Here is a 14,504-nt window from a genome sequence, read left to right on the forward strand (position 1 = left end):
ACTCATTGTGTTTTAAAAATATTTTATTTGTCACCGTTGCACTCACTTGAGCAATTTGTTTGACGTACTTATATTGAGCTTTCCTTTTCTGTAAACTCAACTCCTTGACGGGGTTGCTTAAAGAGTCAATTTTTTCCTTTTGAGTAAGTTTGGGCTTTTTTAAAAAAATATGCTGACCAATGTTGATAAATGTGAGTTAGATATACATGCATGCAATCTGCACAGTGTGTTCAATGTTACTGCATGGTTTCATCGAAAGCTCTTATCTGAAACCTTTTATAATCCAAAGGGCCCCACATATGCTATATTTCCCAGTTTTGCCTCAGTAGCAATGAATTGACTAAATCAAATTTTATAAGTAATAAATGTGGCCACAGGTATGCAAATCTCCCATGTTTGACATTTATGTTTTAAAAATTGGGTGCCTCTGACTCTACCAGGCATATTTGGCAGCATGAATATATGCACTGTTTTAATTAATATACGTTTTAAAAGTTTTCTATTTGACAACTAGGATGGTTTCAATACCAATTACTTGATGTCAATACCATCCTAGCGTTTATTGCAACTTATTACAACTTTTTTTAAATGGACAAAGTGCTTGTTTTTGCCATGCATGCCCACTAACAAGGTATTAAGGGAAAGCATAAGTTTTCAATTTTATGAATAATACGTATGATAAACTTTAGATCAAAGCACACACAGATGTGCCTGCAAATCGGTTTTCTTAGGTTCTGTTGGCAAAATCCCTGAAATGGGGTTTCAGGGATTAGTTTGCCTTTTTAACCAATTGATAGAAAATTAAATGATGCAATAAAGGTTCATTACAAGTAAAAAGAACCAAACTAAATATCATAGTTAGCTAAATTTATATAAAAAGAAGAAGTAGAGCTTGGAACTAGGACTATCTAATTCAAGATATAAAAACATAATAGGAGGCCCTGAATTTAATGAGAAAATAACTTCTCTTGCAAAAGAGAAGACAACTCAGAATTTTGTATAAAAATTTTCAAATTTTACGCTAATGGGAGGTCCTCCATTTCAAACTACAGAGCCTCCTAACCTGCAAAATTTTCCAAAATGTTGAACTCTCCGGCAAAATTTATGCAAAATGCAAAATAGATACGTATGCGATCAGCATGACGAGTAGAGTTGTTTAAGCATGTTTCTAGCAAAGCCTCCTATCAGAAGCCTCCTATTATCCGAAAGCCCTATATCGTGGATATATTTTTCAAAGTGGCCTCCTATTCAATCTAATTTGACTATATATATACATATATATATATTATATTTAATATCTATATATATCTATATATAATATATGTATATCTATATATATTATATATATATATTATATATATCTATATATATATATTTATATATATAATATATATCTATATATATATAATATATATATATCTATATATATATATTATATATATAAATAGAAATAGGTTGGATAGCTGGCTCTAACTTGAATACAGCTACGTTGGTGTTAATAGGTTAAGTCCTGTTAGAGAAACTAGCCATAGTTCTCGGGCAAAAGGGAATAATAGAAGCTCAGATGACTCAGGCTATTATAAGCTATCCACAGCAGTAAGCATGGCATATACAGGCTACCTGAAGTCATGTAGAAGACTATGACTCTACCTCCTTTTATAATAGTGCTCTATTTAGCCACTTTTCCGCTTTCCAGTTTTCCAAGGACGGTATGTGATGCACCCTTTGTATTTCTAAGTGTCACAGATAGCCCACGTAAAGTTAAATTTCTTATTGTTATTTTTACAGGTGCCGGTCTAAAATTGGAGGCACTTCAGGGTGTCATGTCAGAGTAGGCCATCGCTAACCACTGTCAATGCCTGATTTTTCTTCAACAGCAGCTCCTGGATTGCACATGATCTTTACATTATGGATGTTAAAACTTTGAATTTTAAATTTTAAAGCTGTGCCAAAAAAAGCTGATAGTTTTATTCAGATATCTCCTATAATAGATATATGTGCTTATATCTATTTTAATATACAAGATAGGCCTATGTGTTTGACCTGATGATTCTTAGTTTACACAAAATACATTTGTTCCTTTGATTTGCAACAGGTGCTAATTCACTTTGCAAGAAACAGATTTTGCAATGTTAGACAAGCTGTATTCCCCCATGATTGGGTGATAAAATAATTACCCAATGAGTTTAAGTAAGTCAAACCAGTAACTTAAGTTTGTCTAAATAGTTACTATAACAACAGCCATGTCTGAAGCCAGCTTAATAATTTTTACCTAACATGTAACAAACTCTAGTAGTACAGTTAGTGTGTCATTAATATTTTCGCAAGTGCTTCAAGAGTGCATATTTTACTCGATTTAATGATTATGGCCACAGTTACGCTATTGTATAGCAATTTAGTCGCTTGGCCTAGTAGTTTAACACGCGTGGCTGTAGACACAGAGATTCTGAGTTCAAATCCAGGGCAAATCAGATTTTTTATTCCGAGAACTATGGCTGTAGCTGAACACAATGAATGACAGGCTAACAACAAACACTAAACAAGCAATAAACACTGAAATCTAGATAATAATATAGATTGCTAATTATTTTTCACTTTGTTGTTATGTTTCCTTATAAAGTGCGCTTATAAGGAAGAGACCATATCAAAAGTCTGTTGAGTCAAAAGAGTCACCAAAAACTGTTGTTTTTGGTGACTTGGAGTTTCTGGTACTTACATCAATACAAAAATGTTGGTTTCTTATTAAAAACACCATGAAATGTAGAAGGTAACCTTAGATCCTTAAACGTTTGTTTTTGTAATAAACAATTGAAGTCTATTTCATAAATCAATGGGTTCCAAGTTGATGTCAACCTGACAGTTTAAAAATTGTTATACCGTATTAAGAATTAATTAAAAATGACTTGTACCTTTAACCACTATTGCTACTCTGTTACACCATTGTTGTGGCATTGAATACCTGAGTTGTTGACATATATTAACAGTTGCTTAGGCAGCTCTTCAATAGAGAGCAAGTTTCAACTTACTATATAAAATAGTCTAAGAATAATATTAAGTGTATTGTGAAAAACACTGGCAATTTATATGTTACGAATAATTTAATACTTAATAATATTTTAATACTGAAAAATAATATTTAATTAAAATACATTGTTATTATAAGAGCTTGAAGAAAACAGTTGAGTAATGCCTGAAATACAATAAAATTGCTATACAAAAATTAGTGTGGTTAATGGAAGTTTTCAGTTAGTTTTATTAAAGAAAAGATAACTCCCACAATGGGTGTTGGTCTTACATTAGGGGTATGACTCAGAACAGTTTAACTACTTTCTTTGTTGATAGTAGGTAGAGCAGGAGGGGCTAGCATTGTTGTTGTCATAAAAGTAGTAATTGTGTACTTTTTTTTGTCAGCTGCTGATCGACAGCAGGCAATTTGCAAATGCAGGCAGCAGGATTATTCAAGAGGCAAGTTTTTCTAAACCATACCCAGAAGCCCAAAGTATTTCCAACAAATGAACAAATAAAGCATTTGAGCATATAAAATTAGTACTCTGGTTTGGTACCTGAACTATCACACGGGCATGTAATGTTTCTGTCCCATTCGGCTCTATAGTGTTGCTCATATAAATCACACGCTATCATAATCACTGCAAGAACAAAGTACAATACAGAAAAAATATTGATTCCCATCATGAGCTTTTCTAACTTTTCTGTCCTACGATGACCATTCCGCCGGACCGCATATATTATTTGGAAAAAATTGACGAAGCCTGCAACTAAATTAGGAAGTACCAAACAGAAGATACAGGCAAGCGACCCTAAAACAAATCCTCGTAGAATAGTCATGTTTTAGTTTCCAACGTGACCTCCCTGTGACATGGTCGTCATCGATGTTGTTAGTAGCTATGGTAGGCTGGATCACATGATACAGCCTTGCGTACAATAGTAAGAGGAATTATATAACTGATGAAGCCCATGAGGTAGCACCCACTGAGGAATATGATTGGTCTCTCCGGATGCTCAAACCGGACTCAAACCTCTGCATGTCTAAAACAAGGTTATGACTGTGAGAAGAGTTGATACGCTGTGCGCAACAGAGGATGTTACATTTCACCTATCATGTAAAATAGGCTCCATGGCAGCTCATTACGCAGTTTGAATTCCCGGTGTACTAACTTTGTTGTAGTGCTGTGACTCTACGGATAATTGCATTCACTTACATCTGAACATTTTACACAATATTTATTAATTTTAATGCGAATATTTTAAATATTTATTATTATGAATATTTAACTATATTTTTGGCATATAATAAAACAAGTCATTATGTTGATGATTACGAATGGCAATAAAAAGCTGTAGATAAATACTAACCCTATTTCTTTTCATCACCAGATACTACCATCATTTTAAAGTGAGTGTTATTTCTGTTTCCTTGATACTTTATTCCTTAATAATTAATATTCTAAATGACTGAACAACTGCCAGGGTATTTCATGAACATCACTGTGCAGATGATAAATGATAGTCAACACACATCATTGCTGTGTTCTTAATACGGTTAATACCGCTGTTTACGTTCTACATATTGCAGCTATTAGTCTATCAATTACTGGATAAGTATATCATGCTAGTGAACTACCTAATTAACGCACTAATATATTAGTGTGTTGGTGCATTAATGCTTTATTGAACTGATGCATTACATGCCTATTACATTAGTGAGCTAAATACTAATGTGCGAATGCACCAATTCTCTAGTTTGATAATGCAATAATTAGCTAATGAATTAGTATATTATTACAACTTTTTGCTATTTCATTAGTGTATCAATCTCCTTGTGTACTAGTTCATTAGTGCATCAATGCACTAGTGTGCTATTGCACTAGTGTATTAATGCACTGTGTGTTATTACATTAGTGTATTAATGAATTATTAATTATTAGTGTATTAATGCACTGTGTGATATCGCATTAGTGCATTAATGCACTTGTGTGCTATTGCATTAGTGTATCAATGCTCTGGTGTGCTACTGCATTAGCGTATTAGTGCCCTGGTGTGCCATTGCATTAGTGTTTTAATGCTCTGGTGTGCTATTGCGTTAGTGTATTAATGCTTTGGTGAGCTATTGCATTAGTGTATCAATGCTCTGATGTGCTATTGCATTAGTGTATTAATGGTCTGGTGTGCTACTGAATTAGTGTATTAATGCTCTGTGTGCTATTGCATTAGTGTATTTATGTACTGTGTGCTATTGCATTAGTGTATCGATGCACTTGTGTCCTATTGTATTAGTGTATTAATGCACTATGTGCTATTGCATCAGTGTATTAATGCACTTATGTGCTAATACATTAGTGTATTAATGCACTTGTGTGCTATTACATCAGCATAGATCTATTTTCGTAGAAATGCATTTTCACAACACCTGATTTATTTACAACACCGAAAGAATATTGGAATATAGAGAATAGAGATCCAGTATATGAAAATCAACCAAACAAGCCATTATTAACAATAGTGAGAGACTTGACAGTCTGTAGAAAGTGATCCTCTGTCCAGGCAGACTCGCTAGTAGAAGTATTGGCATCGCTGCTGCTGCTCTCTGCACTGTAAACAGCAGGAGACACACAGACAGATGGATATCAAAGGTGATAGATATATACGATGAGTACATGCAAATCAACTAACAAGTAATACCATTGAAATACTATTTTTCAAAATTGTATTTATACCACATAACAGTCCATTTACATTCATCTTTACTTAACAAAATATATTATCTATTATTATTATTAATATATTCTATTTTATTAAATAACATGATATATTATTAATAATTTATTATTGTTAAACTTACAGATAAATGATATACTGACTGCCTCTATGGAGACAAATGCTTCATTGTCTAATAAAACCACAATTTATATCATTTTTATGAATAAGCGAACAGCAATTAGTGTAGTTTCAGTGTAGTAGCAATTCGTTAATAGTTTGGTGTTTTCTGGCAGCAATATAAGATTACAAGTGAGAACTGTTTAATTAGCCGAATAGGTCTGATGTAAGCTTCATAGCTAATTTCATATTGATCAGATTCAATAATTGTTCCTCGTAATTCTATTTAATTGTGTACAACGTATATAAGACATAATAAGTAGATTTGGGGTGGGACTAGGGCTTCTACATGTTTTGACATAAAGAGCACGGCTAGACTTAAGAACAAAGGCTAACTAGACATACCTGATATGAAGAGGATTATTGAAGGTAAGGAGAATATCAGATGTAAACTGGGGGAGCCTAAGAAGGGCCATATGAACTTCTACTGTGTTTCTGGCAGTGTCTTTGAACTTGCTCACTGACTGTATGCCTTTCATGAGACGACAACTCTTACAACTACAAGATCGGTAACTCATTTGCACTCAGCCTATGCACTTCATCAAATAGATGGGCAAGCTTGTAACAAAAGCTTTTCAGAAAAAATGGCTACCTAATCTTCCTTAATAAATCTTCCAAATATACTATGATAATAAAATATACTATAATACAACAATACGCTATAAGATACTATAATAATATAATATTTTATGATATACTAAAATATAATATGATAATATAATATAGTATAATATATTATGATAATATAATATACTATAATATATTATGACCTTATAATAAAAATATAGACTGAGGAGTGTGGTAGTAAAGGAGATAAAATAATGCATGTTTACAGCATCGAGGCACCTTATTCTACTACTAAACCTGTACACTAATAATCACGCTAAGATGCTATCTCCAACCATTGGTTGAATAACATAAATAAACAGATAGAGTATTACTGGTAAATGATATTACTGGTAGATATCCATTAGCTGTGTTCTAGAATGTTCTAGAACACTTGACCTTTGGTAGTCTTTTGCTTATGCTGTCCAATTATGTACACTCATCATATACACTTGTGATGTCACAATTATGTACCTAGCATAAAGTTAATCATAGAGCGATCCCGGAGGCTCACTGAAATCATAGCCTAATCAGTAGTCTATCGATTGTTTTGGACAGAAAATATGGGATAAACATCATGGAAGATGCTGAACTTTGGCTTTCTGGATAGTTTGACCTCAATGCTGTAAATGAGACTTGATAGTAGCAGTTTACAAATTTTGTGAAAATGATTAGGGAAAAAATAGCTTAATTTTAATTGGAAACAAGTTCCTTGGTAAATTTTTTTAATCATTTGGCACAGTTGCGCGAGCAGTAGCCTAGATAACTGACAAATGCTAATTATGGTTTTTTAATTATATACATTGTAGATGACGAACAACTCAACTAATTAAAAAATGACCTTGCGAAAATTGATCTCCATTGCCTTTTCCCAGATTACAGGTTTGAGCTATTGTATGAGCTAAATAAATATTGTCAGAGGTTTCCATTTTTAATGCACCCAATTATACATAGATTGACCAAAAACATCCTTTTTGCTATACATAAACAAGCCTATCATGAAAATGATTCGCCTAATTGTTGTGTCTTTGAAGGCTAATGTGGTTCAAATCTTTATTTAGTAACCACAGCATCGTCCGTGCCCCAACAGTAAATATATCAAAGTTCAGTTGTAAATAGGCTGAGGATGTCGGATACGTCAAAAAATTCAAATAATTTTAAAAATTGTGAAATTTTAAGAAAAAAGATCTTTATTAAGCTGAGGCATAAATTGCAGTACATACCAAGAGGCAGATAAAGAAGACAACTCCAGAGGCTGGTTACAGAGACTATTGACATCCACATCTGCATTATTTGTGTCGACTAAATCTTTGAAGTATATCCTAAAGGAGGGTGAAAGAAATAGTAAGTAATGTACATTCTCTGCCAGTAAATTAGTGTCTAACAAACACACTGAAAGACATGTTTGAAATGGGTAGCTGGATTCATAGCAACCTAAATATAGTATGTTCATGCTAGCATTTTAATATAAGTTAATTGAAAAGGTGTATGAGAAAACACAATCGAAACATCAATATCATTTCGGCTAACGCCAACATCAATGCGGATTGACCATTTATGATGCAAGATACGCGCAAAAAACCTTACAAATATGAAGGGCGCATACCTACTAACTAAAAAGAAAACCCATGCAGAAGGAAAAGAGATAGAAATACGTGAATGCGTAAAAAGAGAGGAGAGACTGAAGATGGAGAGATTGAGAAAATAGAACAAAAGGAAACGAAACGATGGGAGGCTGGAGTGAAGGCAGAGAGCGAGGACAGAGAGCAAGGTATGAGAGAGTGAGGAGAAAGAGAGATCAAAAAGAGAGAATGAAGAGAGAAGGCAAGGAGAAAAAAGAGAAAGAAGATGAAGAAAGAGATAAAATGGAGAGGAAGAACAATGAGGTGAGGGCATGGGGAAAGAGAGCGAGGAGAGAGGATAAAAAAGCAACTTAGAAACGAGGAAAGACGACTCCAACCTGAGTGCCTGATCATCATCTTCCGATTCCTCATACTCCATCACTTCAATAATGATACTCTGGTCAGTGCATGTATGAGCAAACACTTCCTGATTATCTGGAATCTCACGAAGGTCACTGGAAGCACAAGTGGATAAAATCAGCTTATACCCAACTGACTGACGGTGTGCTATGAGTTATTTCCTCTACCAACTTTAGCATTCTCTATTTTTAATGACTTGAAAACTGTTTGTCAAACAAAAACATGTGACTTTATGGTACTAATTTACCCTCGTAACAACAATAAACTGTTGGCATCAGAAGCAGTGAATCTATTCAACTGCTATCAGCTGACATGCAAGCAGCGACAAGAGTTCACATTCATAGAGACAGCCCTTTCAACCTTGCATATACAAGCGAGTTAAATGACCCTGGACCATATTAACAACTTTCCATTGACTGTGGCAGCGTTTAGAACAGTACAATTCCTTTTGAACTGTATATCATACTGAAACTCTAAGTGCGCACAACTCAATGAAAAAACATAAATCAAGAGTAAAATGTTTAAACCGTCTGAAAGAAGTGATGTTATAGAGGTAACTAAAGAAACATAATGATTGCAGAAATCGAAATCTGATGAATTATGTATAAACTTGTTACAACAAGAAAAACAAACAGTTTAGCTTAAAGATCTTGCTGCTGAGAATAAGAAGCTTTTTAGCTTTGTCAAATTTGGATGCTTCCTTATCAAAAATGTCAATCTGTGTGTCATTACAAGCTAAAGTTCTGTTAGCAGTCATTAGTTATTTTTCGACCCGCTTAGAATATAGGCTATTGATAGGCTATACATAGCCTATAAATGGTTGACTTATGGTCTAAGTAGTGTAAGAAGAACCAGAGCGTGCAGCATAGTTTTTTACTGTTGTAGCTGCATGTAATTAAACTAATTGTGTGTTATTTTGAAATTATGATGTAACACCTGCTACTGGGCATGTAGACCTCATCATATCTTAATATGTACGAATTACGCTTTCATTTATTTTTTTCTTTTAATCAATATTGTAGCTACCGCACTTTTTGGACTGTTAGCCGCTACCTTTTTCTGATGATTTGAGCCATGCGGCTTATATAAGGGTGCGGCTAATCTGTGGCTTTTTCTTTCACCGCTAGGGCGCACTAACGGGAATCTCCAATTAGTGTGCTTCTAGCGGTGAAAGAAAATACGAAACAATGCCTCACGATACAGTCCCGTTTGGCACTAAGTTAAAAAGCGTCGGATAATACGAAACTGTGCCGTTGTGCACTGTTCCGTTTTAAACAGCAATGTTGCTGGCGCGTTAAAAAGCACAGTCATGGGTTCTGCGGCCTATACAAAGGTGCGGCTTGTGTATTGTTTTATTATCGTTTTTTGGAAAATAAAGCAGATGCGGCTTATATAAAGGTGCGGTTTATAGTCCGAAAAGTACGGTATATATATCTACTAAATGTTTTATTTTTACTAGTTGATGAAACAAAACACACACACGCACACACACTTCAGGGTTACAAGTACGATCACGGTATTATTTCTTTGTTTTTAGTAAACCAATCTAGCTCACTGTCCAAACTAATTTCATTAAGTGGTAAAACACTATTATCCTAGTTCCTTGTCTTGCAATCTGGGACCATCTATTATTATGCTAGAAACCATTATGTAAAATATGTGTTTGATACTTTATTGCTGGGTGGTTGTCATGCAAAACTGTACAAAGGAAGCTGTGTATATCTATTCCTACTGTAGTGAACCTTAAAATTGAGAAATAAATTCTAGCTTACAAACTCTGTAAAATGAGTGATGGTCCTGACAAGGTCCATTGGGGAGTAGTAGTTGTAGTAGTTTCAGTGGAATCGGTTGCATGCATAAAATACTAAATACCATGATCCTTTACATTACATTTATGTGAGGATGTAGGAGTTGACCATGGACCAAGAGACTCAACACCCAATTGGATCATTCTAGCAGTCATGACGAGAACATGACAGATATGAGTAATGTGGATGAATCTAGTAAAAGATTAGAACATGGTATGTTTTTACATGAAATGTTTGTTTCAATTGTGTGACTTATGGTAGTACCTTCGTGATAGTTTCTTATACATGTATGTTTCAAATTATAATGGAGGTGATGGTGATGGCAGGCGTAGTGGAAGTCGTGGTAGAAGCCTTGGTAGAAGTTGTGGTAGAGGTCGTGGTAGGCCTCATGGAAATGGGGCTCTAGGTGGTGGGCAAGGTGGAAGGAGAGGGCAGGGTCAAATAAGTGCAGATAAAACTCACGGCGGCGCTAGAGCTGCCCAAACTCAACAAGGTACACACACATGTTATGATTGCTCACATATAATGGTTTTCATGTATGTTGTGTATAATGTTTGACTAGTCTGTTTGGTCGTCATTGTAATGCTGTCACTTTTAGCACTGATATCTTATAACTTACTGTAAAAAATCGTTAAGGTTTTTAACCTTAGCTCGAAGGAGTACATATCATTGTCTGATAATCCTGACGAGCCTGTTGGTCACCTGTGATAATCGAAAAGTGCTGCAAATAATTATTTGCACAGTATTGGGTCACATGATCAGAGAACGACTTGACGATTGACTAATGCTAAAACAAAACTGTAAAGTAGCGAGCATCTATATTTGATGCAGGGCCTTCGGTAAAACCCGAAGTGTTTGTCATAAACTAGTACTACGATAAGTTTTATATTGAGCTTTGTATTGGCCTTTCAATTCACATGAGAACATACGTGACAAGACGATAACCAAAATTCGTGGTTACAACATCGAAATAAAGAAATTCCAATGTACGGCCGCTTTTCGTTTTTGAGCTTTTAAGAGCTTGTAATCACATTTCCACATATTTGGCACTTACAACATAACAGAGTAAGACATGGTGAATCGTTTGATACCAAATAACTGTAATGTGAATTTTGTTGCAAGTCAACCTTTAATAATCCTTTCATTTTGTTAATAACAAAGTAACAAACAGCCTCTATTTGCAGGTATATTATCAAATAAAAACGGAAACTGTAAAAGTATCCTGAATACAAGATAGCAATGAAAAACTCAGGTTTAGTTTGAGATGATTCGTGTGAAAAATTAAAAAAATAATTTACATGACAGGATGACTTCAAATAGCTTTGTATTGGCCTTATGCGGGGATAACCTATACGAAATAAAACTACTAATACAATATATATACAAGTGTTCTTATTAACTATGAACTATATCTCTACTATCTATTATAAACTTACCTACGGTGGAATATTAGCACAAGTCGCACAATTAATGGATATGCATGTGCATGAGTACTTTGTCTATAAATTTAACTGCGCCTCAGCAATGAGGGGTTTTATGTCATTGGCCTCAGGAAAACAAAAAATATTAAATAAACAAATAAAAGGATGTGTAATCTGATAATCTTAGCAGAGGTAGGTTTAATACGTAACACTGCAACTTGTATAATAATTGTTTAAATTACCTTACATCAACACGTGGTTCAGGCAACTTTGCAGTTAAAGCACCACCAAATATATCGACAGACGACATTATATTTGAATGCATGCATAAGCCTTCGATATTTCGTAAAAAAATAGAAATATAGATTGTGTGTGAAGTTGATAGTATGTACGTACACTTCGAATTTTTTGTAGGAACGTACGAACTCTTCGAAATACACCCGACACTTCGAAATTAGAAATTATAAGAATTACTACCGTTAGCTCCTACTACCATTCATATGGCAAAACTGGATTCGCTAATAATAGCCCTCAGCACTTAGTGTGGTTGGTTCGTGCTTATCTAATCGCCGCAAGCCAAAGTTGCGCGCATACATTTCAAGAGGATACTTTGCTGCTTATTTCACATGTGTTGATTAATGAAATCCCATACGTTGCCTGATTTGTACTGTAAAGAATTTGGACCAACCTTTACTCAAACACGATCTAGTATGTAATAAATGTTCAATAAATGTAAGAAAATGAGTGTAGTTTTTCGTTCGTTTTTATTCTGTAGGAAATTCCTTTAGTCGTGGATCTGCGACCACTTCTCTGCCCTCCTACATACACACTATACATTCATTTCACCCGTTTATGATAACAGAACCCGGTAGGAAATAGTTTAAGAGTAAGAATAAATAGAGTCGCTAATGCGCTGGCAGTTAAATTGTAGTTTAATTAACAAATTATTAGCATTACGATAAAGTATAAAGAAGGCAGACGCAACATGCAAAATATATAGGTATACGAGTATATATAAAATTATACGTGAAACAGAAATTCCTGGCCCAGCGTCCACCACAATGAAACACTATTTCTGCTATTATCGCATTCTATTATGTCTATAACGCACATTCACAAAATCAATTTTTATCGTTATTTTCTTAAAAATACTCATTACTCATTAGTGATACAAACGTTATATACGTGTCATATTTATCAGAACTACCAGTTCTGCTAGAAACGGGCAGCACGGGTGTGTCAAGGAAAAGAGCAATAAGGAAACCTTTTAACCTAAAGTTATTACCTCATAATAACAAAAGTGAAAAATACAGTAATACATATGCAATCGTCCCAGCCGCCACATTTTAGTATAAAACTGTGTTATGTAGGATTTGGGAAAAATTGTTATACACATTTCATCAACATCCAAGCATGCATCCCGGTTGAATTTGCTTTGTCACTATATTTTATTTTTGGCTATGTTTAGTTTGTGCACTTTTGCTTAGACTGTGTGAACTAAGTTGATTATTACTGGTTCAGGCACTAAGGAATGTGTTAAGTTATTGTAAGCAGTGCTGATTTTTATCAGTAAAGTCACTTCTTTTTTTTATAAGATAAGTCCAACAATTAAAAGACACTACTAACAAAATCTAAACCAATAATATCAATGATGGAAGTTTGAAAATAGATGATGAATGTTGTTATGGACGAATGTGAAGAAACTATGTTATGCATAACTAATCCGAATCCACACACAACATCAGTGTTGCATTTGCTATGTCATTTTATTTTGACTATTTTTAGTGTGTGTATATTTGCTTTGTCATATGGGAACTAATTTGGTTATTACTGGTTAAGGTACAAGTGAAAGTGTTAAGCTATTGTAAGCAATACTGATATTTACCAGTAAAAATACTTTTTTATTCGATAAGTCCAGCAATTAAAATACATAACTAAAAAGTTCTAAACAATAATATTAATGTCAAAAAGATGAAAATAGCTAATAAAAGTTACATCCAGACTCGAACGGACGTCCATGTTAGCTTGCTCGGTCCATATGGCTGCGAATTACAACAGTCAAATCAGAGTCATGGCGAGAGTCCTTATAGAGTCCTTATATATAGATGTTTGCTAGTTGAAATAGGGAAGTAGAAGAGTATTAGCTGATGATGGAGAAGGAGGCTCCAGAGGCAGATACAGAGAGGCTCCAGAGGCAGAGGGAGGGAGACTCCAAAGGGAAGATAGAGGGAGGTTCTAGAGGCAGAGAAGCGTGCCTCATTAAGCGGAGGAAGCCTCAGCAGGTCGTCGAAAAAGAGAGAGTTAGATCGATTGCCAGATAGAGAGACGCTGACCTGTTGTAGCTGTTTTTTATAGATATCTCTTTTGGCTTGTGAGAAGGTGTTTAAGAGCTCATGTTCTGTTCTTTATGTTGCAGAGGGTTAGAAATTTGTCTTAAGTATGTCATGGGAGTGGAATAATTGGAAATGATAACTGACTCCAATTGTCTTGGTTGTGTCTAATACAGGTCTGATATCTTTTAATGGTTTTTTGGCATGTCAATTGATGTCCTTTTTCTCATGTGCTGCTTCCACAGGAAGTTTATAAGCTGCTTTTAAATGAGTATATCATGACTGTCTTTATTGCTCATCCTCTAATGTGTTAGGTGTCACATTTATTGTATCATTTCATGTGTCTCTGATGTTTAGGCATTTCTCCAATACGCTATCTGATTTGCCTAATACGTCTATACAACAGTGTTACAACCTTACTCAAATGGTCGTCTATGTTCATCCGTTCTGTCCCGTATGGCT

The 14,504-nt window shown here is 34.6% G+C and overlaps 1 protein-coding gene across 3 annotated transcripts; it reads right to left on the minus strand.

Moving 5' to 3' along the window:
- Positions 1-5,429: 5,429 nt before the first annotated feature.
- LOC137387736 (ran guanine nucleotide release factor-like) lies at positions 5,430-12,463 on the minus strand. Of its 3 annotated transcripts, none has more exons than XM_068074239.1 (5): positions 12,401-12,463; positions 8,462-8,578; positions 7,725-7,823; positions 6,241-6,393; positions 5,430-5,610 (listed from the first exon to the last, which is right to left on the minus strand). In XM_068074239.1, the coding sequence occupies exons 2-5, from the start codon at positions 8,500-8,502 to the stop codon at positions 5,493-5,495; spliced, it is 411 nt and encodes a 136-aa protein (XP_067930340.1). In that variant the 5' UTR covers positions 8,503-8,578; positions 12,401-12,463; the 3' UTR covers positions 5,430-5,492. The 3 variants fall into 3 exon arrangements, with proteins under 3 accessions (XP_067930340.1, XP_067930339.1, XP_067930338.1); XM_068074238.1 differs by lacking the exon at positions 12,401-12,463 and adding an exon at positions 12,109-12,207; XM_068074237.1 differs by lacking the exon at positions 12,401-12,463 and adding an exon at positions 11,955-12,101.
- Between the last annotated feature and the right edge of the window lie 2,041 nt (positions 12,464-14,504).

Source organism: Watersipora subatra, chromosome 2 (assembly GCF_963576615.1).
Source record: "Watersipora subatra chromosome 2, tzWatSuba1.1, whole genome shotgun sequence".
Taxonomy (NCBI): Eukaryota; Metazoa; Bryozoa; class Gymnolaemata; order Cheilostomatida; family Watersiporidae; genus Watersipora; species Watersipora subatra.